The 26,105-nt window shown below is 38.9% G+C and overlaps 1 protein-coding gene across 1 annotated transcript in view; it reads left to right on the plus strand.

Annotated features, from left to right (window-relative positions):
- The window catches only part of RALGAPA1 (Ral GTPase activating protein catalytic subunit alpha 1), a gene marked incomplete in the record, with an annotated part of 246,933 nt that overhangs the window by 9,201 nt on the left and 211,627 nt on the right, over nucleotides 1–26,105 (plus strand). Inside the window, 6 exon segments of the mRNA XM_034768622.1 lie at nucleotides 17,189–17,299; nucleotides 18,205–18,254; nucleotides 20,556–20,613; nucleotides 21,763–21,806; nucleotides 22,430–22,607; nucleotides 25,565–25,680. Coding sequence (XP_034624513.1) covers nucleotides 17,189–17,299; nucleotides 18,205–18,254; nucleotides 20,556–20,613; nucleotides 21,763–21,806; nucleotides 22,430–22,607; nucleotides 25,565–25,680 — 557 coding nt within the window.

Raw genomic sequence — 26,105 nt, forward strand, 5'->3', positions numbered from 1 at the left:
CAGTGAGCCACATTCCTGTTCAGCTGGGGTGTGTAAGGGAAGCTTGCACTGCCACTGAGTCTGCAGTAGTGATTCTGTGAATCAGTAGAAATCTTTGATGTTTAGGGCTGTCAGTCTAAAAACCCTAAAAATAATGCAGTAAAAAGCTAAATGAAATACAAATAATAAATCTTTCAAGCACAGAAAGATCCCTCTTTATAGAGTCTGTTTTTGCTAAATCCAACTTGAATATAAATTCAAATGAGGGGTGGGAGTTTCAGTAAGCTTAACTGTACTGCATGATGTGGCTGGATCTTTCAATCTACCTATTATGGGTTTTTATATATAATTTGAGGATGTAAGCATCAACTTCAGAAATGCATGAAATGCACAAGAAAATTCTCTCCCCCTAATGGTTTGAAGTAAACTTAAAAATGGCCATTTTATATTTACTTGTCCCTGGCCACTATACAATCGTAAGTAGATTTCAGGCATTTGGTACCCATTCATGTGGTCATGTAAAGTTGTTTTACCAGCTAACAATCCCCGTTGGTGGGTAACTGCTGTCTTCCTTTGGCATCTCTATAATAGGGCTTGTGAAGTACCTGCATATTTTTATTTATTTTTATTTTGTATTGTTAGTGTATTTTTGCATGTGTGTGGAGAATTCAGTGTACTTCAGGCTTTTTTTTTTTTTTTTAAGTACATTAAACCTTTGTAATTCAAAGTTGTGTTTTTTGTTTTGTTTTTTTTGTAGGCCATTAAATTTTTTTTAAGGGATGTGACTATCCAAGGGTATTTACATACCAATTGTGGATTTCTTTAATGGTTTACATAATTATAATTTAATTTTTTTCTTTCATTGTATTTCTCCTTGCTTCTCTCTGTCAGGTTAACTAAAATAAGATACCCATTTTGTCATAAAATGAACTTGGAAAATGCTCACCTATTTAACTTTTTTATTTTAAAAAAATCTTCTTTCTAATACATCTAAAAGAACATAAAGACTAGGTTGGAGAAATGAGGGAAAAGTGTTAAGGAAAAGTTGCATATACCATACACAAGGCATACTAGTGACTAGATGTTACAGATTCTTACCAATTTTTCAGTTACAAGGTATTTGTTTAAAGTAGAATATTAAAGTATTCTGAAACTTTGAGATTCAGCAATTTGAAAAATGTATTGCCAGAGTTAATTATCTGCTTAAGTACTGCATTCTTATGTTTTATGCTATAGCATGGTGTTAAGTGAACTGTATTTTCCTATTCTACACTCAGAATTTTTGTAATGATGTTGGGGAAGTGAACTTTACTATGGTAGAGCTATTTTTATACAGTTCGAGCTTTGGCCTTCTAGTCTCTAAATATAGAAGTACATTTTCCTCTCCTTTCCCCCCCCCCCCCCCCACCCTCCTCCGGGACAAACTTTTCTGACTGAATTACATGGTGCCAGATCTATTTCTGAGGCTTTATTTCCATTAGAGCATAGGTTACCAAGAAAACAAGGAATACATTGGATTGTGTTGGAAATATGTAGCTGCAGATCAAGGATACAGAGATCTATTTGTAACTTAACTTTTGTTAGTTAAGATTGAAGGTGTGTTTCATTATAGTCCCAATAACATCCACAACCAAGATTACACAATCTTCATTAAGAAACAAATAGTACCTTTTTAAAAATCCAAACATAGTCTGGAAATGAACACTGAAGGATTCAGCTTGTTTCCCACTGCTGCATAACCTTTTCTTACTTACTGTCACCCTACTCATCTTTCCTCATCCATCCCATCCTTACCCCTCAAAACTTCAAGAAATATGGAGGGAATCCATTATCAAAGTCCTGTAGAAAGTCACATCTGGCAATTAATATCCAATAGCTATTCAGCCTACATAAAATAAGCTGGTGGTCTTGGTGCAGTTCGTAATGAACGGGTGCTCATATCACAGAAATCCTCACCACAACTTTCAACTTTGTTATGCCGTCTTGGCGAAGAAAACGATTGAGCTTCCATGAGACTGAACTGCCATTTTACTCCAAAGGTGGTAAACATCTCTGTTTAGGGTTGAGACGTTCTGATGGTGGAACAACATGAGGAAGCTAAGTTATACATTCTAGGAACAAAGAACGCAGGTTGTACCGACAGAATGGTGGACTGTGTCCTGGAAAGCAGTGGCTCTGAAAAGGATTAGAGGTCATAGTGGACAAGCAATTCAACATGAGCTCCCAGTGCGATGCAGTGGCAAAAAGGGCTGATGTGGTCCTTGGACGTATAAATGGAAGAGGAAGGAGGTAATTTTACCCCTCTATACAACTTGATGAGACTGATACCATAATGTGAATACCAGAGCTGGATGCAATATTTGAAAAAGAATATTGAAAAAACGAAGAGGGTGCAGAGAAAAGCCACAAAAATGTTTTGAGGGCTGGAAAAAATTCCTTGCCATGAGAGACTTAGTTTATCAAAAAAGATTGAGAGGTGACTTAATCAGTGTATAAGTACATTCAGGAGAAGAAAATACCAGGTACTAACGAACTGTTTAATCTAGTAGCGAAAAACATAACAATAATCCATGGGTGGAAGTTAGACAACCTCAAATTAGAATTAAGGCACAGATCTTTAATAGTGAAGGTGAATAACCACTGGGACAAACTACCAAGGAAATTGGTGGATTCTCCATTTCTAATGTCTTCATATCCAGACTGAAAGAGATGTCAAACACAAATTATTCAGCTCAATTCAGGAGTAACTGGGTGAAATTTTATGGTCTGTGTCATTCAGGAGGTTAGGCTTAATGATCTTCTGGTCTTGAAGTCTATGCTGCCATTTCCCATCCTGTACCTGTTCAAAGGATATGGGACTTTTCTCCTGGACTGTTGTGGTGCTCATTATATGCATCACACAGTTTCCTTTATAAAACTCAGGTCTGAGGAGGAAACAACATGTAGCAGGATCAGTGCCAAAAGGAGGTGTACTAGGTTGTTCATGAAAAACTACTCTTTAGTTTTTAGGAAGTCCTAAACAATTTTATATTTTAAATAAACCAGCTGTATACTTTGTACTTTCCTGCTGTGGAATTTGTTTTAGAATTAACAGAAAACTCTTACTACTTTCATATAGTAGATATTTTCATGGCATGTACAAGAGAAAGTACTAAAGAAAATATTCTATTCTGATTTGTTTCAATCTGGAGTAATAGAATTTCTTGCAGCAACTATTGACTCTTTAATCATTTTTATTATTTGAACTCCCATAAATTTTGCCATTGCTAGTGCTGTCAAGTAAAATGTTAGGAGGAAATCAGGATGGAATATTTTCACTACTGAAAACTGCTAAAATGTTCCATCTACTTAATCTTTCTTTCCCCCATATCATATATTTCAAAGTTATGAGCTGTTTCCTAAAATTATTAAGAAATTCAGATATGTATGTTGATAATTAGTGGTCTAATCAGACTAGGTAGTTACCTAATTGTAATAGTATATTACATCACTGTATCATTGACTCAGCCAGGATGCCAATTGGCTGAGGCTTGGAAAGCCGTGAGGCTCCATGCTGGAGTATTATAGAAACCCATCTTGGAACGCTTGTAAAGAGAGAGGAAATATAGACATACTGCACCAGTGTGTAAAACAAGGCTTGTGATGGTGTGGCTTACCTTGGGGTGAGTGCAAGCCCCATTTGACACCAGTACAGCGTGTCTCTGTTAGGGTTTTACATTGGTGTAACTACATGGATATAATTATATTACAGATTTCCTTCATCTAGACAAACCTTTAATTAATCTCTTGAAGGCATAGGAGCGAGGAACAGTATTGCCATTGCTAAACATTAAAAAATATGAATGGTTTAAAAACCATGAGATTTTAAAAATCATTACATCACACTTCTTTTGTTTTATCATTTGGGAATGCCACCCATTCACTGTGTGTGTGTGTGTGTGTGTGTGATCATTTCAGGATCAAAATGAAACCTTGGTGGACACACAAATGCAGCCTCCCTGCTTGTTGACAGGCAGGATTTCCACTTAGTTCCCCATACCTCAGGGTATAGGAAAGGGTGCCATTTCATTCCTCTCCCCAGTTTGACAAGATTGGGAGTGGAGCAGCTGCCTTTCTCCTTGCATGCACCCCCAGAGATTCTGCCCCCTACTATCACTTGCCCCAGTATTTTCCTCCCTTTCCCTCAGTCTCCTACCTATCACATTCTCCCTCTCTGCTTCCTCATGTGCCCCTTTACTCCCTCCAGTCTGTTTCCTGCTATTCATTCCTTGACTCCTCGTTGTTTCATGCCCAGTTTCCTAACATTTCCCCCAGGGTGGATTTGATTTAAATCATTGTTTAAATCACTAGTCAGGAAGACTCGATTTAATCATGGATTTCTACATAAAAGTGCATTCTTGTTGGTTGTTATAACATTAATACATATTCTTCACAACTCCAAGAAAGATGTAGGTTTCATTTTTAAAAGGTACACACACTATACATTTTTAAAGTGATTTGTTTTGAAAACTTTTCAGATTAGTTTTACAGCTATATCAGAAAATGAATGATTGTTTGCTTCAGTTTCCTTTGGTAAATGAAATAACCAGATATTAATGAAGTCATTGGGAGGCAAACTAATTCTAATTCAACAGGTTAATCATTAATATTTGGAGGATTTTCTTTCCATGCTGTATTAGGAGGAGAATATCACCAGACAGGCATTTACATTTTTATTTAACTAAAACAATAATATTACGTATTCTGGATTTTTTTTCTTCAACAGCAAACATATAATATTTTAACAAAACAAGCATATGAATTTTTGAATGTAAACGTTCAAGTTTTTTAAAATCAGTCTTGTTTTTGTTAAAACTGTTTTAACTAAAATAGTTAAACGAAATATTTTTTAAAAGCACATTAAATCGACTATGTCAGCCAGGTCAACATGAGAAACTTAAAATATTGGCTGCTGCAGCTAACTCAGTTGTCTTCACCTTCATTTTCCTGTTTGTTTGTTTTATAATCTGGCAAAGGAAAACAAGCTTTCCTGCTTTTTCAGGTCCCAAACGATTTCTCACTTTGGAATGAATTAGTCCAAAGGAAGAAAATATTCTTTCTATGCTGGCAGAAGAAGCTACTGCTGTTAAAAGTGTGATTATCACTTCAACAGTCTCTGAATCCAAGTGCTTAAGTGACTTCCACCAGTTCACTGGTGTGACTTTCTTTAAAACATCAGCAAACATGTATTTCTTGAATGGTTCACCCTTAGCTCTGAAGTTTATTGTAGTTGACACTATGAAGAGATGATTGCTGGATGACCATGTCATAGCCAACTCGTCGTCTTCAGCAGTTAAGGTTTGACCCTGGTACCAAGTATTGAGAATATCTGCAAGAAAAAGAGCTGGAAATAGTGCTTGTCCCATTTGTTTTTTTGATACTTGTAATTTAACTCTGCCATTGCAATTTCTCTTTTTTAATCTCTCACTCAATTCCTTCCAAATTTCAATAGTGTCAGCAATAAAACAGCTATTTCCCTGCATTTTGTTCAAGGCTACAGAAATAGGCTTCAGGGTACTCAGCATGTGTTCAACATTTCTCTTAAGCCCAATGTTGAGAACTTTGGCTGTGACAGTGCCATCTATTTTTTCACGATTTTGTTCACTAACTGTCATCAGATTAGGCCAGTTCTTGATATAGTGCTCAAAACAGTTCACTACTGAGTTCCATCACACGTCTTGTGGGAAAGTTAGCTTGGTTCCGCCCACTTTTTTCAGAGCAGCTGCTGCAAAGTGGTTGTTAAGGAAGTATTTTGCAATTTGAACAAAATTAGCCTTTATTTCTGGAACACTGAAGTGTTTGGCTAGGAGGTGCATCAAATGAGCACCGTATGTTATTAGCTTGGGACTCTCTTCTAAATAACTTCTTCTCATCTTGGATACACATTCGAAGTATTGTCTGTGACCAAGCTGCGTACTAGACATTTGAATTTTTTTCATTTTATCACTTTTACTGCTACTTTTTGTAAGTATTCTGCTGTTTGTGCATTTCCTGATGTATCAATTGTTTCTGTAAGGAAGACATTCCCTTCTTCTGTTGTCACACAAGCACATACAACAGGATCATTGTGGACATTGCTCCACTCATCAAGACGCACGTTAACAATTTCATCCTCTAGACCTCTTACACACTGCTCAATTTCTTTCATACACTATTATCCAGCAATTTGCCTGCGACATCTGCTCTGTTGGGTGGACTGTATCCTGGTCTTAATGACTGAACCATGTTAATGAAGTGTGGGAAAGGAGAGTTTGTTGCATAAACAGGCAGTTTTTTCATCAATTACCTCTTTCTGTAATCTGCTGGTTCTTATCACAAACTTATCTATGGTTGTTTCTGGATGGTGGAAGGTGTGTGTGTGGTTTTTTTTTATATTTTTTTTATATTTTTTTATTTTTTTCCTACAGGTGATGTATGTCACATAGCCACAGTATATGTGACTGAAACACTATCATTGGCAGATAACTCGAAAATAATAGTGGTCTTGCAGGTGGATAGTCTTCATAATCCTGTATGTTGAGGATGGATTCTCCTAAACAAAATAAGTCATGTCGTTATTTAATTATTATTACCATACTGCTCATTTAGTATTACCGCATTCACTGACGCTCAGTACTATTTTAAAGGTGAAATTGTAAAAGGAAGATCTGCCTATTTCAGCTATTTATTTTTTATCACAACTGCATCTAAAATGATAGTACCATAGAGTAACAACTTGAATTCTCATGTTTGAGCAAAAATATATAGAACAGTCCAGAAGGAAGACAGGCAGTCCTTAAGAAAGAAGCATGAAATAAAAAATTTACCAATCTGAAGGTCCTTCCTGTTCAGACATGTTCCTTTCATCATCTTCAATGCAGCTTCCTCCTGAGAAGGAACACTTCTCATGATGTTGTTTCATTCGGGCAACCAGGCCTTGCATTTCTTTGTTGCAATGTTTGCATTTTGCACACATGCCTGTCTTTAACCACAGGTAGAGGAACTTCCTTTAAAATATTCCCAAACTGGGTCTCTTTTACGGCCTGCTGCCATTATAGGTTTTCCCTTCTAGTGAGTGAATGATATATGGTAGATCTCAAATCAATGGAGGCTATACTCAAAGACCTCAAGACTTCTGGAATATGCTGCTCAAACAGTTTCGCTTTTGTTTCTACTGCCTCTCCCTTCTCACATTTATCTCCAGACTTCTTGTCCAGATCTATTCCGCCCCCAACAATCTTCTGTTCATTGAACTTTTTAAAACTTTGCACTTCTAGAGAGAAGTAAGAGAATGACTCTGTGTAAAATTTGCAGAGGGACAGTAGGGTTGAGGTCTGTTATTTCTCACATTATTTATTTAACCTTTTTTGCTGTTTACAAGCATGTTATCTCTGGAGAGACAAATCCACAGTTTGAGAACTGCAAAACTAAGCATCTCTGATGGTCTCTTCTAGACTGAGCACTGAGTCCCATTGGGTAGATAGACAGATTAACCTTAATAATCTATACAGAAGTCCCTGGAGGCCCATAAGATTGGGTCCCCAGGGGTGGCCAGTCCATATAGATGAACTAGGCAGCCATCTAGGGTGCCAAGTTAAATGGGGCGCCAAATTCAAGGAAAAAAATCAAATTTAGAAAAAAGGAAAAAGATGGAAAAAAAGACGTACAAATAAAACAATAAAGATGTCATTATTTCAATTCCTGTGCGTATACGGAAGGAATATGAATTATAATTAATTTCTCTGCATTTCTGAGAGTTTATTAATGTGTCAAATATTTTTTATTTACTGCAAAAATAAATATTTTAGCGAATTTTTTTTTTCAATTTGTGATGTAGGGTCAAGATGACCCACTCCTCAATTTTGATGAGCAATAACTCAGCCACAATGAAACACATCCGCCAGCAGCAAGAGCTGCAATGCTAGTGTCACCTAACTCGAATATACATCAAAGTCACATAGCCGGAAATTCATGTAGAATGGAGATATCGCGAGTTGATACATATCAAACAGTCATTTTAACACATGTCACAGGTAGATGGCTAAGAATCGAGCAAATACTGTGTAAAATTGTTTCTTGGTGCCAAAGAATAAAGAACATTTTTCAGCATTATAAATCCAAAATGTTAGTATGTTTAAGTGTTATTAAACCTTAACGTTATCGGGCTGTATAATTATGAACTTTTCTTTGTTATAACTGGTTCACATGTAATAAATAAGGTCCATAAAAGAAAAGTAACAGTGTTAATGCTTAATAGACTATGAAAGTGATGTCACACTCCAAGCAGGTAACTGTGAGGAAGGGGATTACTTTCCAAACAACTGGTGTCGGGTTATAACGTTGAAAAAGGTCATTTTGTTTCCATGTAAATGCTGTAACTAACTGGTTTAATAGGTAAGTGAGTGTATGTTACTAATCATTGAACTTTTAAGCAGTGAAAAGATGCGTTGGGATGGCTGCAATGTGGTTTAAATAGTCAACCATGTGGTGTGTCGGCCATCCTTAACGCTATAATGCTTGCAGTCGGGAGCACAGTACATAACAATATTCAAATACCCCATGGCAGAAAGAGGAAAAAGAAAACTCTCAGGAGCTGAGTATCGTAAAGGAAAAGGACCAAGCAAAACAGCAGGGATCCTTCCTGGAATATCTTCTTTCTTCCAAATAAAGATGGAAGCAGTTCCCAGCATCCAGATGAAGGAATTTTATTTGGAGAGAAGGTTGGCTCACATCCGCATGGAAGCAGTTTGGAACATCGAGATGAGGGTAGCTCACATCCACAAAAAAGCAGTTTGGAAACTGAAGATGATGGAAACGCAAGATGAAGGCAACTCACAGCATCAGACTGATATGGAAGTGGAGAAAATGTATTCACCCTCAGAGGAACATGCAGAAATTGAAGTAGAAGGAAGAAAGGATGAGGAAGTTACAAACAACTTACAGTATGGGGACCCAGCTTCATGGCTCAGATGTGATGACAGTGTGTGGCAAATTCTCGTGAAACATGGACCCGAACAAGTTCATGAATTTCCCTTCCCTAAGGATGGAAATAAAAGAAAATTCTCTGCTCAGCATTACAAGAGGAAACTCCTTTAATGGGGAAAAAAAGTCATCGAAACTGGTTACAATATTCAGTGTCGAAGGACTCTGTTTTTGCTTTTGCTGCAAGTTGTTTAGAAATCAAGCAATTGGTACATCACTTACTGAAAATGCTTCGAAGGACTGGAAGAACATATATCTTCAATTTTCTCTTCACAGGAAAGAAGTACAGGACATTTGGAATGTTTTCAAAATTGGAAAGAACTTGAATTACAAATGAAAAAAGGAAAAACTATCGAAGAAGATTTACGTGTGATCAAAGAAAAAGAATATTGGCAACAAATATTAGAGCATCTGATTGCTTTAGTGAGAGTTCTTGGTGGGCAAAATTTAGCATTCCGTGGCCGCAGTAGAAATGAAAAATTATACACTCCAGATAATGGAAACTTTTTCATTTGTTGACTACCTAGCTTTGTTTGATCCAGTCATGAAGGAGTATCTACGTAAAATAACTGATCATGAAACACAGGTTCATTACTTAGGAAAAAATATGCAGAATGACCTGATTCAAATCCTAGCAAATGCCATTAAAAAGAAAATTGTAGAAGCTGCCCATTCTGCAAAATACTTTTCAGTAATACTGGACTGTACACCAGATGTGAGTCATGTTGAACAAATGACCATCATTCATTTTGTGGATATGGAAAAGTCTGCAGATGAAGATAATGTTAAAGTGCTCATAAAGGAACATTTTTGGGGTTTCGTACCACTGACGGAGACGACTGGAGTATTTATGACTGAAACTATTCTACAAGAGCTTGAAACAATGTCATTATCTGTTGAAAACTTACATGGCCAAGGTTATGATAATAGGAGTAATATGAAGGGTAAAGACAATGGTGTGCAAAAAATCAATCCTAGGGCCTTTTGTTCCTTGCAGTGCGCATTCTCTGAATTAGGTTGTCAATGATGCCGCTAGATGCGGTTTGGAGGCAAGCATTTTCTTTGACCTGTTGCAACGTGTTTGTGTTTGTTTTTTCTCAGACTCAACATGCCATTGGAAGATTCTGACTCACCATGTGAATTCTCTAACTGTGAAACCACTTAGTCAGACAAGATGGGAGAGTTGCATTGATGGTTTGAAGCCTCTTTGCTATGATCTTGGAAACATAATTCCCTAATTGAAATTTCTGATGGTACTAACTTTACTGAATCATCTGGCAATACGGCACGTTCAGATGGAAAGGCCATTTGCAAGAGCTTCTGCAAATTCAAATTTGTGACTTCACTCATTTTGTGGTATAATATCCTTTTCGAGATTAACCTCACTAGTAAGCAGCTTCAGGAAAAGAACTTGAACATACGTTCTGCTATTCAAAAACTGCAGCAAACTAAAAATATTCTGGAGGAATTCAGAAATGATGAAAAGTTTTTGAAAGAACACTGGTAGATTCTCTCACGCTTGCTGAAGAAATAGACTTTCCAACAGAATTGTGAACTGGCTCAGGTTCAATTCGGCAAAAGAAACAGCAGTTTTCTTATGAAGGGGACGAGAGACACCCATTCAGAACCCAAAACAAAGGTTCAAAGTGAATTTCTACTTTGCAGTCCTTGATACTGCTAGTCACTTGGTTGACACAAGATGCAGCAGTTAGAGTCAGTATTTGGCTTTCTGTATGATATCCACAGCTTGCAAAAAAACCCCAGCAAAACAGATAAGAGAATTTTGTATAAAACTGGAGTCGGCATTGACTCATGAAAATTCAAAAGAACACTAATGCTACCGTTTTTTGTAGTGAGCTTCAGGCTTTTTCAAGACTACTTTAAGAAACATTCCACTCCTGAAGAAGTACTGAAATTTGTTTGTGAAAATAAACTCAGACAGTTTTCCAAACCATTTTTATAGCTCTATGCATTCTTTAACTTTGCCAGTTTCCATAGCTAGTGGGGAGCGTAGCTTCTCAAAGTTAAAATTGATAAAAACATATCTGCGTTCAACAATGGTGCAAGAGAGACTTGTTGGACTTTCCACAATGTCTCTAGTGCATGAAATAGCTGGAAAACTGGATCTAAAAGAACTAGTGACTGAATTTTCAAAACTTAAAGCAAGAAAAGTCATGTTTTAAGAGCACAGAGTGTTTTTTTTATTTGGGGTGTTTTGTAAATACAGGTTAGAGTTCATTGAAGAGTTTTCTTATTTCTTTCTATATTGGCTGTGGTGGTAATGGCAGTTAAAGCAGGATAGCGTAATGGATGATTTTGGATTTGTTGTAATTATAATTAACATTTTTAATGCATTTTTATTTGAAATTTGACTGAAATATCATCTAGCTGTCGTGTACAAATCTATTCTGAAAATTTCGTGTCTATTTTATCTGATCTCAGAAACATTGGTTGGACGGACAGACGAAATAATTAAGCCTCTGGTTTAAAAACAAAAACAAAAAATGCGTAAAAACGTTAAAAGGAAAAGAGGGGCAAAATTTCCCAGTTTACCAAAAACCTCAGCCTAGATCTGCCTTTGGGGGTGGGGGCGCCGATTGCATGGTTCGCCCAGGGCGCCAGTTGCTGGTAGCTAGTCTAGAGCCACCCCTGTGGGTCCCTAATCCATAAACTACTGGAACTGAGTTACAAAACTTTTCTTAACTGTTACATGAATATATTGTCTCATACTATAGAATTAGTATTTATAATCCCTATTCCATGATGAGATATCCTTGAGCTATACTGTATCTATCTTTAGATAGGTTTTTCCCCCTCAAAAAGCATTTTATAAGAAAGATTTTTTTGATTTTTTTTTTAATCATTTGATTTTTATCTACCCTGATTTCCCCTCCTGATGCCATCACAGTTCCATTCCTGGTTCTCCATATTCTTCCGTCCCCTTCCTAGTAGGGTTGTCAATTTCCCAAGGAAAAACTCGTTTAGGACATGGTGCTGGTAAATATTGGCTTAAACTTGGAAATATAACTGCAACAGTGTTCAAGTGTAGAGTGAATCTTTTCAAACTTTGGAGACATCCATTCAAAACTGAGGAGTAGACTCGGTCTGTCCACTACATCAAAGTTGGGCTTTTGCTACAGAATGTTGTGTGGCCAAATGGCCATCTCTGTTTGTTTCTGATTGCTTAATGCTTCAAGCCTACAACTCTGCATTTTCATGTAATAGAATGTTTTTGACTTTTCAGTTTATATAATATTGAAAACTGAAATATGAGCCATATGTATAACTTCCTGGAGAAAATACTGAACCAAAATGTGTAGACATGCCAATGTTCAGTATTACAAACTCATAGAATATCAGGGTTGGAAGGGACCTCAGGAGGTCATCTAGTCCAACCACCTGCTCAAGGCAGGACCAATCTCCAGACAGACTTTTTCCCCCCCAGATCCCTAAATGGCCCTCTCAAGGATTGAACTCAGAACCCTGGGTTTAGCAGGCCAATGTTCAAACCACTGAGCGATCCCTCCCCCCAATAATTACACATTAATATTAAGCCCACTGTAGTCTATTTGTTCAATCCCAAATTAATCTACTTATCTACTGCCTTATGTAACCAGAAATTGAATATGTAACTCAAACTGAGGCCTTGGCTACACTTACCCGCTAGTTCGACAGCTGGAAATCGAACTTCTGGGTTCGACTTATCGCGTCTAGTCTGGACGCGATAAGTCGAACCCGGAAGTGCTCGCCGTCGACTGCGGTACTCCAGCTCGCCGAGAGGAGTACCGCGGAGTCGACGGGGGAGCCTGCCTGCCGCGTGTGGACCAAGGTAAGTTCGAACTAATTCGAACTAAGGTACTTCGAACTTCAGCTACGTTATTCACGTAGCTGAAGTTGCGTACCTTAGTTCGAATTAGGGGGGTAGTGTAGACCTGGCCTAAGTGTTATGTGGTGTGCATTAACAAAACCATTTTTAAAATGCCTTAAACTCGGGCTAACTAGTTTTTTCTAATGTGATTACAACCATGATTTATCCTGGTAAAAATAACCCGTGTCATCCCTGCTTCCTGGTCCTCACGTGATGATTAAGGGGCCACCATCTTCCCTGAGGGCAATCTGGTATTTGCCCCATTGTTGATAGTCACTTTGGGTAAGGGCAAAAGTTTGTACAGTTGAAGTTTTGATGTTGGAAAAAGACTGAAGAAATCAGATGTTCATGAGAATCCTTTTAAAATAAATGGCAGTACTTGGAATGACATTGAGAGATGGCAATAATGCAGATTTTGGCAGCAGAAAAAACAATTAGTAACTTGCTGTACTTGGAGCCAGCCCCTTTAATTGGTTGTTGCTCATTACTCAGGGCCGGCTCTAGGATTTTTGCCGCCCCAAGCAAAAAACATTTTGGCCGACCCCCTCCCCCCCCCAGCCCCGCCCCAACTACACCCCTTCTGAACCAATTCCCCAAATGCCTGGCCCCGCCTCCTCCCCCGGGGGTGCTGCATTTCCCCCCTCCCCCCCACGACCTCCCGCCCTAGCTCACCTCCGCTTCGTCTGCTCCCCCGGGCGAGGGAGGGCGGAGAAGCGGAGCAGCGGCGCATTCAGGGGAGCAGGCAGAGCGGAGGTGAGCTAGGGTGGGGGGGGCACAGGAAGTAACGGGGGGGGGGTAGAGGAACCGCTTCCTGCTCCAGCTCACCTCCGCTCCACCACTGCCGCCCAGCTTCTCCTCCCTCCCAGCCTTGCTGCACGAAACAGCTGTTTCATGCGTGGCAAGCCTGGGAGGGAGCAGGGAGAAGCGGAGTGGTGGTGCACTCAGGGGAGCAGGCGGAGGTGGAGTGGAGGTGAGCTGGGGCGGCGGGGGCACTTTTTGTCCATGCCACGGAGTCGGTGCCTATGGTGGCCGGCGCCAGAATGCCACCCCTAGAAATGTGCTGCCCCAAGCACCTGCTTGTTTAGCTGGTGCCTAGAGCGAGCCCTGCCATTACTGTTGTGATGGGTTCACCAGGAACTGGGAACTGCTCAGTACTCTGTCTTACCAGCTTGGGCTCCCTCTCACACTGTGATTCTGCGACAAACTGCAAAGCTCTCCAGGTACTGCACTTACACAGACAGGAACATACCCAACTGAGTTACATGAATGCTTTTGTCAGCCACTCATGAACCAATAATAGAAAGTCTCCAGCCAGTTCCCCCAGCTCCCCAGCCTAGGACCCCAAGGCTCTACCGTTCTGCAGATTTCCCAAGCACTTCAACCAAAACACACTGTTTTAGGTAAAACATAAAACAGGGTTATTAATTACAGAAAGACTTTCAGTGATTATAAGTAGTAAGTATACAGATAAAAGTTGGTTATCTAAGAAATAAAAGTAAATTCATAATCTGAGTTCTATAAACTGGGGACAGGATTTGAATCAAGCAGTGTCTCGCCCTGATAGATAATATGTGCAGGTTAAAAATCTTCCATACACAGGCTGGAACTCTCCTTCAGCCTGGGACCACCACCCCAGTTCTGTCTTTGTTCTCCAGATGTGTTTTCAGGTGTTAACCTTATTCTGCCTCACAACTCAAGTGATGATGTCACTTCTCTTTTATAAAAACGAGGAATCCTTGTGGCACTTTAGAGACTAACAAATTTATTTGGGCGTAAGCTTTCATAGGCTATAACCCACTTCATCAGCCTGCTGGAAAGATCCTAGGCTATGTCTCCATTGTTTGTGTTTCAGAGTAGTAGCCGTGTTAGTCTGTATCCGCAAAAAGAACAGGAGTACTTGTGGCACCTTGGAGACTAACAAATGTATTAGAGCATAAGCTTTCGTGGGTTACAGTCCACTTTATCGGCTGCATATAGAATGGAACATATATTGAGGAGAGATATACACACACACACACACACACACACAGACAGATACAGAGAGCATGAACAGGTGGGAGTTGTCTTACCAACTCTGAGAGGCCAATTAAGTAAGAGGGAAAAAAAACTTTTGAAGTGATAATCAAGATGGCCCAGTACAGACAGTTCGATAAGAAGTGTGAGAATACTTACAAGGGGAGATAGATTCAATGTTTGTAATGGCTCCGCCATTCCCAGTCCTTATACAATCAATTTAGGATTGAATCTAGTTTGCATATCAATTCCAGCTCAGCAGTCTCTCGTTGGAGTCTGTTTTGGAAGTTTTTCTGTTGTAAAATAGCCACCTGCAGTCTGTCATTGAATGACCAGACAGGTTAAAGTGTTCTCCCACTGGTTTTTGAGTATTATGATTCCTGATGTCAGATTTGTGTCCATTAATTCTTTTGCGTAGAGACTGTCCGGTTTGGCCAATGTACATGGCAGAGGGGCATTGCTGGCACATGATGGCATATATCACATTGGTAGTAGATGTGCAGGTGAACGAGCCCCTGATGGTATGGCTGATGTGATTAGGTCCTATGATGATATCACTTGAATAGATATGTGGACAGAGTTGGCATCGGGCTTTGTTACAGGGATAGGTTCCTGGGTCAGTGTTTTTGTTCAGTGATGTGTGGTTGCTGGTGATTATTTGCTTTAGATTGGGGGGTTGTCTGTAAGTGAGGACAGGTCTGTCTCCCAAGATCTGTGAGAGTGAAGGATCATCTTTCAGGATCGGTTGTAGATCTTTGATGCGCTGGAGAGGTTTTAGTTGGGGGCTGAAGGTGACAGCTAGTGGTGTTCTGGTGTTTTCTTTGTTGGGCCTGTCTTGTAGGAGGTGACTTCTGGGTACTCATCTGGCTCTGTCAATCTGTTTTTTCACTTCAGCAGGTGGGTATTGTAATTTTAAGAATGCTTGATAGAGATCTCGTAGGTGTTTGTCTCTGTCTGAGGGATTGGAGCAAATGTGGTTATATCTTAGAGCTTGGCTGTAGACAATGGATCATGTGGTGTGTCCTGGATGGAAGCTGGAGGCATGTAGGTAAGTGTAGCGGTCAGTAGGTTTCCGGTATAGGGTGGTATTTATGTGACCATCGCTTATTAGCACAGTAGTGTCCAGGAAATGGACCGCTTGTGTGGATTGATCTAGGCTGAGGTTGATGGTGGGATGGAAATTATTGAAATCATGGTGGAATTCCTCAAGGGCTTCTTTTCCATGGGTCCAGATGATGAAGATGTCATCAGTGTAGCACAAGTAGAGTAGTGGTGTTAGGGGACGAGAGCTAAGGAAGCATTGTTCTAAGTCAGCTATATCTGAGAAGTCTCAATTGTATACAGGACTTAGGATAGTTCTTGGGAATGTGGATTCCTATAATGGGCCATCAGCACGTCTGGCTCCTCCATTGTTGCACCTGAAAGGCTGGTTGTGGTTGTTCCCAACTTCACAACATATTTTAGTAACACACACACATAGCAAAACTTCATAACTTCCCTACAATGATGGCACATACAAGCCAACAGGATATTAATGTTTAACAGATCAAGACTTTTAAATGATACCTCACAAGGCATACGCTGCACAAAATATATAATAATTATATGACCATGGTGAATTTGGGGATTCCAGGAGCTGCTTTGAAGCAGAAGCATTTGACATTTGTCATTTACACTTTGTCACTTATAGCTTATTATGCATGCAGGTAGTTGTGATGTCATTAGATTTAAACAAAAGGGTCAGAAGAACAATGGTGTGAGGAGGACTGTAATTAGGAGATTATGGTCAGACAGGTAATTAAAAAGACCTTTATTTAAGGTGGAATGAATGTACAACAATATAGTGAAGGTTATATGCTGACACATTTGGCCCATATAATTTAACTATGTTAATTGCGAAGTATGTGTCCAAATTTTGATTAGTTGCCCTACTTTTTTTTCCTCTAAAGTATTTTATTTAAGTAATTGTTTTTTTTTGGGGGGGGGCAGGAGGAACTACTTATGGGTTTCTAGATACTAGAATGACTCGCACTCAAGGAATGCTTAAGATAAAATTGGTGTGACACCTTTGATGTCTTGCATGCAAAAATAATTTAAGAAAGAATGGTCATTGTTAGTCTTGCTTAAACATAAATATATACTAAGCAATCCATACCCACCAACTTGAATTTAATTAGCCGGAATTGTAAAAGTGCTTTGACTTCTATATTGAATATATTAGTCATCCTAAACATCTTGCTCATCCGGTATTATTAAACATTGATATAACTTGATGAACCATAAGGCTAGATAATGAGAGAGAAAAATAACCTTCTGTTTATCTTTCAGAGAATGCAGAGTCCATTGATCTTAAACAGTTTTTTGACCTACACTTTTCACCTATATATTATGTGTTCTTTGAAAATTTTGTGACTATTGAAGTAGGTCTCAAACAAAAAGGTAAGCATTTCAAATGTCTTTCAAATTTGAAATTTCTTTCTCTGAAGCTGTGTTTATTAACACTTTGAAGCAGGGTTGGTCTTGATTCCATCATTTGTGCTCAACTGTTTGGTACTATCTGTGTGGGCTGAGAGATCCAAGGCAGGTTCACCAGTTGGATCACTCTTAGCAAGATACAAAGGGAGAAGCAACTGACACTCATTTGGGGCAAGGAGAGACCAGCTCGCCTGCTAGCCCTTCTAATCTTCTTGCAGATTTGAGGATCTTCAAATATTAAGGCTAGCTCTGTTCTTGTAGATTTAAAGAAATAATTTTTTATTTCTCAAAATACTGCATGTTTCATAGTGTGTGGTATAACTTGATCTGGAGGGTGGGCAGGTCAAAAAACCTCACCTTTGTTAAAAAGTTCTTTAATTCTCTCTCGTTGAATGTTATAACTCCATTCCAGAGCTTGCTTTAATAGTCTGTGAGAAAAATATAAACCTGATCTCAAAACCTTTTTATCTAATAGTGCAGTTTCACATTTTAGTGCAGTTAAAAAAGTGAAATCTAAAAGTTTGCTCTGAAACCTAAATAAATACCACTTACATCTAGGTTTTGTATTGTTAGCCCTGCAAAATATTTTGCATTTTATATTTTTAGTGACTACACTAGTCATTAGCTCCATAGTTACAGTTGGTTGCAGGTGTGTTCATCTGTAGACTCTAAATATAATATCAAAATACAGGGCACTATTTTAAACCAATGCAATGGTTTAATGCAATGGAAGGAATGTGAGAAATCTACTTTCTGTGTCTGTAGAAGTATAGATGTTTTGGGTATTTATATTTTTAGTCAATGGCCCTTAAATGACTTTTCATAATGAAAACTACATAATTTAAGGATTCTTTTTAAATTAAATTTAGGTCACAAGTCTCAGAGGGAAGAATTAGATGCTATACTTTTTATTTTTGAGGTAAGATGTTTTGAATCTTCCGGTATTGTTTTTTTGACTCAGATAATTTGCCAGAAAAGTTATTGGGTTTTAACACAATGGAACTGTAGGATTAGGCTGTTAGAAGTTGGAGCAAACCTGGAGTGAGCAAATCATATAATTTCATGGGGAGGATCAGCGAATATGGTTTTGGTAGGCCCATTGTCTGCTTCCTTGGGTGCAACTACACAGGTTAAATACTAACTGCCCAAAAAATAATGTATTCAGTGTACTTGTAACTGTGTCGGTTCCAGGATATTAGAGAGACAAAGTGGATGAGGTAATGTCTTTTATAGGACCAACTTCTGTTGGTGAGAGAGAAGCTTTCCAGTCACACACAGCTCTTCTTCAATTCTGGAAAAGGTACTTCCAGCATCACAGCAAAATGCAAAGTGGATCTGATTTTTTTTTTTTTAGGGTAAGTAGTTAGCATGTATTGTAAGGGACCATTCAAGGCAGATGTTGTTAACATCTGCAGTCATCCCTGGATCCTACACATGCCTAACACAATATGTGGCATACCTCATCCAGGTAACTAAATGCCCCAATAACTCTGTGGCCTTGGCTACACTGGCAATTCACAGCGCTGCACTTGCTGCGCTCAGGAGTGTGAAAAAACACCCCCTGAGCGCAGCGAGTGCAACGCTGTAAAGCGCCAGTGTAATCAGCGTCTGCAGCGCTGCACGCTCGCCCGCAGCGCTGCAAGCTATTCCCCTCGGAGAGGTGGAGTACTTGCAGCGCTGCGAGAGAGCTCTTGCAGCGCTGGCGGCGTGACTACACTTGCACTTCACAGCGCTGCCGTGGCAGCGCTGTGAATCTGCGAGTGTAGCCAAGGCCTGTGTGAGTGAAACCAGACAATTGCTATGAACTCTCACAGGATATTTTTGTCTTTTTATAATTTTCCTATCACCTGTGGGTGAACCCTTCACAAAGAGGTCAGATATAGAATAATCGATCAGTCCTCACCATCAAAGGAAACGTGCACAACACTTTCAGAAGACAAGCTTGGGAGCTTAAATTGATCACTCTGCTAGATACTAAAAATCATGGGCAGAACAGACACTGTATATATGGCTTATTACAACAATCTGTGACCTGCTAACCCTCTTTTTTGTCCTATGACTGCAGAGGTGTTAACGGGCCACTCTACCTTGAATGGTCCTTTTAGACTGTACTAGCTAAGCTCTGTGTGGCTCAAAAGCTTGTCTCTCTCATCAACAGAAGTTGGTTCAGTAAAAGATATTATCGCACCTACCTTGTGTCCCCACAAAGAATGTAATTCAATGGTGAATCAAGCTGTTTATAGCTTGTCATATACTGGAGGTGGTCACATACATGGGATGACACTATAGAAATACCTGTTCATTTGTTTCAGAGTAGCAGCCGTGTTAGTCTGTATCTGCAAAAAGAAGAACAGGAGTACTTGTGGCACCTTAGAGACTAACAAATTTATTAGAGCATAAGCTTTCGTGGACTACAGCCCACTTCTTCGGATGCATCCGAAGAAGTGTGCTGTAGTCCACGAAAGCTTATGNGGTGAATCCTTTCTGGAAGAAGTTGTAAAATTTTCTACAAAAGCAAAAGCCAACAATCCACACTACACAGTTATTACCTAAAAAACGCATGCTAGAAGTACCAAAGATTAACAGCAGTTATCAAGGGAGAAAATTTAAGTTCTCTTAATTAATAATGCTGTCTTTTTGTGGCTTCCACCCATTCCAAAAAAACAGCCACCCACAGGAAGATAAAATTAATTTTCTAAAAATTTGCTTATCTGCATCCAAGATACAAGTTAAATATGCACATGCAGCATTTCACTGTAATTATACAAATGAACAGAAGAACAGGAGTACTTGTGGCACCTTAGAGACTAACAAATTTATTAGAGCATAAGCTTTCGTGGACTACAGCACACTTCTTCGGATGCATCCGAAGAAGTGGGCTGTAGTCCACGAAAGCTTATGCTCTAATAAATTTGTTAGTCTCTAAGGTGCCACAAGTACTCCTGTTCTTCTGTTCATTTGTATAATTACAGTGAAATGCTGCATGTGCATATTTAACTTGTATCTTGGATGCAGATAAGCAAATTTTTAGAAAATTAATTTTATCTTCCTGTGGGTGGCTGTTTTTTTGGAATGGGTGGAAGCCACAAAAAGACAGCATTATTAATTAAGAGAACTTAAATTTTCTCCCTTGATAACTGCTGTTAATCTTTGGTACTTCTAGCATGCGTTTTTTAGGTAATAACTGTGTAGTGTGGATTGTTGGCTTTTGCTTTTGTAGAAAATTTTACAACTTCTTCCAGAAAGGATTCACCAAAGGTGGCAGTTTCATAGTATTGGTGAGTTTTGTATTTAAAAAAGAAATCTCTCTCTTTTTAATAAGGGGTTTAAAAAAAATAGAATCAAACAAGATACTATATAAAGTGTAATTGAATTCTTTAATGTCTTAAGTTTGACAGTTTTATTTGCATGATAATATAAAGGAGGGGATAGGGATTACTTACTTAAAGTGGCATAATAAGGAGCAAGGACTTGAAACTTCTGCAACTTTTTAAAAAGAAACTTAGTCTGGATGTTCTTAAGCTTCTTAACAATATGGTAACTGATATTATGAAATGGTTTTTCTAGAGGGATCGTTAAGGCACTGTGACACTTGGCGATCACTCAGACCAGCAAGGGCTTCTGTCACTACCTGCCTTGTAACTTCAGGTGCCTTACTGCTATGGCTCAGAGCCCTGATACCGGTAGCCAGCCCACAAGTATAAAGTCTCACCCTGGTTTCCACCAGAATAGTTACTCCTTTCAGGGTGACCCCAACAGCCCTTCTAGTCCCTAGTCTCCCCAAATCAGTCTATCCCAAGTTCTTAACTACCGGACAGTTGCACTTTTCCCATCTGGTTCATCGCTCTCAAATGCATGAAACCTGCCCTCCCCCCCACCCCAGCTTGCTTTGGCGCGCACGCTCCACATAGTTTGCACATTGGAGATCTGCTTGGGTTAAAAATAAACAAAACATTTTATTTGATAGAAAAATCATAGATTCAAAGTCGAAAATTGTAAGGGGAAGCAAACACATACAAGTTACACAGAAGATAAACATAAAGATGCAACCACAAGCTTTCTGCTTTCAAACTAAACTCCCATTTCTAATGAAACTTACCTATTGTCTCTGAAAAGTTTCCCAGCATGCCCACTGCCACAGTGGGATCCAGCGTTCAGACAGCCTCCCACCTTCAAGCCTGTCCACCATCCTACATTTCTATAAATTTTTTGGTATTGATTATGAGAAAAGGAACAGATCTTGTAGAAGGTGATCTTTCTTCCCCCTTCTGGCATTCAGATGATTGTCAGAGGATATCAAGTTCACCAAGAGTAAATTGGAGATTGCCAAGGACTTGCTTAAAAGATTATCAAGTCTGACCGAGAACTCTGACACCTGAAGTTGAATAAAGAGCAAAGAACATCTTTAAAACGTGTTTTCCTTTCAGGCTTGATTTTAAAGAAACTCCTTCACACCGGAAATTCCTTAAAGGTAAGGAAAATAAATACCTATATCTTTTTGCTTTTGCATTTTTGATGTGTATATGTTGTTTTTCTTAGAATAATCACTGGCACAAAAACAGTAACACTGACTAACAAGATTGATTACGTTCATAATAGGCGGCGAACCTTTCAACTTCTATGCACCTGGTTTAGTACCTTGAGAAGTCCCATAGAGGTAAGCAGGTGCATAGCGTTTGCAGGATTGGCGCTTTAATTTTTGCTTTCAAGAGGAAAGAAGTCCTAATTTTTACTTTATATGGGGAGAGGAATAGTTTTTGGTTCATTTATATAATACGAGACTTCAGTCTTTTTCTATCATAGTTTTGGTTATGAGCAGAAAGATCCAATAATTTAAGAAGTAGATTTTGTAACATTTTGATTACTTTTGAAGAAAAAAGAGTGGTATTGTTGACATGCCCTCTCTGGTGCAGTTCTTTATTGAAAGGGAGAGATTGTGCAAAAATAGCACTTTTGTACTTTACAGACCTGGTCCTTTTGTTTATTTGTATGCATATGTAAGGAAGCTATTTGCAAGTCTACACACAAGAGTGTAATGCAGCTTAAAAAGCAAAGAGACTGACAAACAAAAAACTCCCTTTTTCCCCTTTTAAGATCCGTCGAGAAGGTGTGCGTCTCTTCCTCTTGTGGTTGCAAGCACTTCAGAATAACTGTAGTAAAGAACAGCTATGTATGTTTTCTTGCTTAATTCCTGGATTTTCATCACCACAATCTGAGTATGGACCTCGGACACTAGATAATCTCATTAACCCTCCACTTAATGTTCAAGAAAGTAAGTAATTTAGTAACATTACCCAGTTCCTTACATGGTCCCATTTCACTAACTTTTCCATTGCTCAGGAACTGTAGAAATAACTAAAGTAAGTCGTCTGGCATGCTTTCTGTTACCCATAGGGGTTATTGAACCACTAATGAGTGCAGCTGTGTTCAGGGCTTTTAGGATCTTGGTGTCATTCTTGACCCTGACTTTCTCTTCCCAAATCTCTTAGGAACATGCGTGTTGCTTTACTGCAGCAGAGCAGTGGTCCATCTAATCCAATATCTTTACAGTGGCCAGTACCTAATATTCAAGTGAAAGTGAATATTCAAGTAAAGTGGTTATGAACCACTATAGTGGACGATTATAGAATAACCTGCCATAGGAGAAACTGTAACCTGTAATTGCAGCCTTGTGCCCTAAGGCATAAGGGTTTATATCCTTTTATGACTTAATTTTTATACTAGCTAATGCAACTGGATATTTTCATTATTCATAAGGATGATCCTTTGATTCCTACTAGATTCTTGGTCTCAATGATTTTTTGGGACAATGAGTTCCACAGATCACTCAGAGCAACATTTATACCTGTAGCTGTATCACTAACTCCATAAGACCCCCTGTATGAAGATTTAGTTCAACTTCACCTTTTCCAAAAAAACAGATTCATAGCATCATCTCCTCTCATATTGGTTATCATAACTAGAGCTGTTCAGAATTTTCTGACAAAACTGGCTTTTATTAGAAACTTGATTTGTCAAAAGTAAAATATTTTGTGGAAACATATCCATTTCAGTGAACTTCCAGTGAAACACCACAGGCCATGCTTGGTTTCCCACAGCCATCCTGGTGGGCTACTGGGGACACCAGGGCTTCCAGGGGTTGCAGCTTCAGAGTAGCCCCCATAGTGCAGATTGTGCCAGGGACCCCAGAGGTTCTTGTTGTCTTGTCTATGATCCTGCAGTGTCCAGAACAATAGGAAAGGAGGAACAAACAGGGCAGGACTTACATGCTGTTAGGCAGCAAAGAATTATGGAGGACGAGGAGCTGGAAAAAAGCTCTGTTTACAAGAGAGTACAAAATAGAGAAGCACTGAATTAATGTAATTGGTGAGTTTAAATAAACATGTAACTAAAAGCAGCAACAATAATCATAAAAACGGTTTAAGATTACTGACTAATGAAAGAACAACTGAAAGAACCATAGGATAGATATTTTAATTCCTTAAAACAAAAGCGTGAAATCCATAAAGTCAAGCCAAACAAGGAAAATTCCAAAATGCAACGATAACAGATTTTTAAAATAGGGACTCAGCAGATAGATTTAGTAAAATAAGTATTCAAAAGTATGCACAGATAGCCTTGATGATGATGATGATGATTGATGTGTGCTTACCACATAAAAGTGAAGAAAGTACAAAGGACATGATAAGGCAACTTGTAGGGGACTTATTGGCAAAGTCTTTTAAATTTGAATCACTCTTGGGATAGGATTTGTGGTTGTAATTTGTATTTGATTTTGTTTTGAGCAGCCAATTTTCCAACACCTGTTTGTCATAATTTTGCAAAATTAAGGGAAACAATATATTTATTGATGAAATGTACTATAGAAAATATAGTGCTGGAAGGGACCAACACAGGGGAATGGATGAAGTGACCTTTCATGGTCCCTTGAAAGGTCACTTCATCCATTCCCCTGTGTTGACGCAGGACCAGACATACCTAATCTATGCCTGACAGGTGTTTATCTAACCTGTTCTTAAAAACCTCCAGTGATGGGGATTCCTCAATCTCTCTTGCATGTATCCTAGACCTTAAATTTCCTCATAGTTAGAAAGTTTTTCCCAATATCTAACCTAAATCTCCCTTGCTGCAGATTAATCCCATTACTTCTTGTTCTACCTTCAGTGGACATAGACAACAGTTGATCTCCATCCTCTTTATAATAGCCCTTCATATATTTGAAGACTGATTACCAACCCCTCCCTCCCCCCGGTCATCTTTTTCTCAAGACTAACCATGCCCAGTTTCTTCATAGGTCAGTTTTTCTAAACCTTTTTATAATTTTTGTAGCTCTCTTCTGGACTCTTTCCATTTTGTCCTCCGCTTTCCTAAAGTGGGTATCCAAAACTGGACACGCTACTCCAGCTGAGATCTCACCAGTGCCAAGTAGAGCAGACCAGTTATCCCCAGTGTATTGCATACAACACTTCTGTTAATACACCCCAGAATTACATTAGCCTTATTCACAACTGCATCACTTGTTGACTTTCATTCAGTTTGTGATCCCCTATAATTCCTAGATCCTTTTCTGCAGTACTATTTCCTAACCAGCTATTCTCCCATTTGTATTTGTTACATTTGATTTTTCCTTCCTAAGTTTAGTACTTTGCACTTGTCTCTATTGAATTTGATCTTGTTGATTTCAGACCAATTCCCCAATTTGTCAAGGGTGTGTTGAATTCTAATCCTGTCCTCCTAAGGCTTTCAAGCCCTCCGAGGTTGGTGTCATTAGCAATTTTATAAGCATACTCTCCACCCCATTATCAACATCATTAATGAAAATATTAAGTAGTACCAGACTCAGGACAGACTCCTGTGGGACCCTCGTCGATACGTCCTCCCAGCTTAATAGTGAACCATTGATAACTATTCTTTGGGTATAGTTTTTCAACTATTTGCGCACCAGCCTTATAATAATTTCATATAGACCACATTTCACTAGTAGGCTTATGAGAATGTCATGTGGGACTGTGTAAAAGAATTTACTCAAATCAAGGTAAATTACATTTGCTGCTTCCCTCCTATCCACCTGTCTCGTAAAAAGGAAATCAAATTAGTTTGTCATGGTTTGTTTTTGACAAATCCATGTTGGCTATTATATATCTCCCTGTTACCTTCTAGGTGCTTACAAATTGATGGCTTAATAATTTGTTCCAATATCTTAATTAACTATTTTTCATTTTTGGACAGCGCAAGTGACTGTAGAGGAAATTACTCCACTTGTCCCTCCACAATCAGGAGATAAAGGACAAGAAGATCTTACAAGCTACTTTCTAGAAGCACTTTTGAAATACATGGTAATTCAGGTATGTTCCATAGGTTGCAAACAGAAGAAAAGTAACTATTTTTTGTTTATCTACTGTAATGGACCAACAGCACCATAAATGTACACAGGAATGATGCATTGTTTTGTTTCGCCTTCCAAGAGCGTACCTTATAGAAAACATACTTTCAGAAAGTGTCCATTTCTTGTTTGTGCCAAGGTCCACAGATCAATCGTAGTGGATACTTCAGCCGGCTTAAAACTTGGGAGCAGAACCAGACCTGTCGGTCACTAATAGGAGGGGAATGCTTGGCCTCTGGAAGTTCCCTCCAGTTTTTTCTGCCCCCATGTGGCTGATGGGCTCAGCCCAACTTTACCTGCTGCCAAGCTTTTCTGAGGAAAAATTTCAAACTTTATTTCAAATGTTTAGACTAACAGTTCAGTAATATGTCTAATTCCCGGCTGCGT

This window comes from Trachemys scripta, chromosome 4 (genome assembly GCF_013100865.1).
Source record: "Trachemys scripta elegans isolate TJP31775 chromosome 4, CAS_Tse_1.0, whole genome shotgun sequence".
In the NCBI taxonomy this organism is placed as follows: domain Eukaryota; kingdom Metazoa; phylum Chordata; order Testudines; family Emydidae; genus Trachemys; species Trachemys scripta.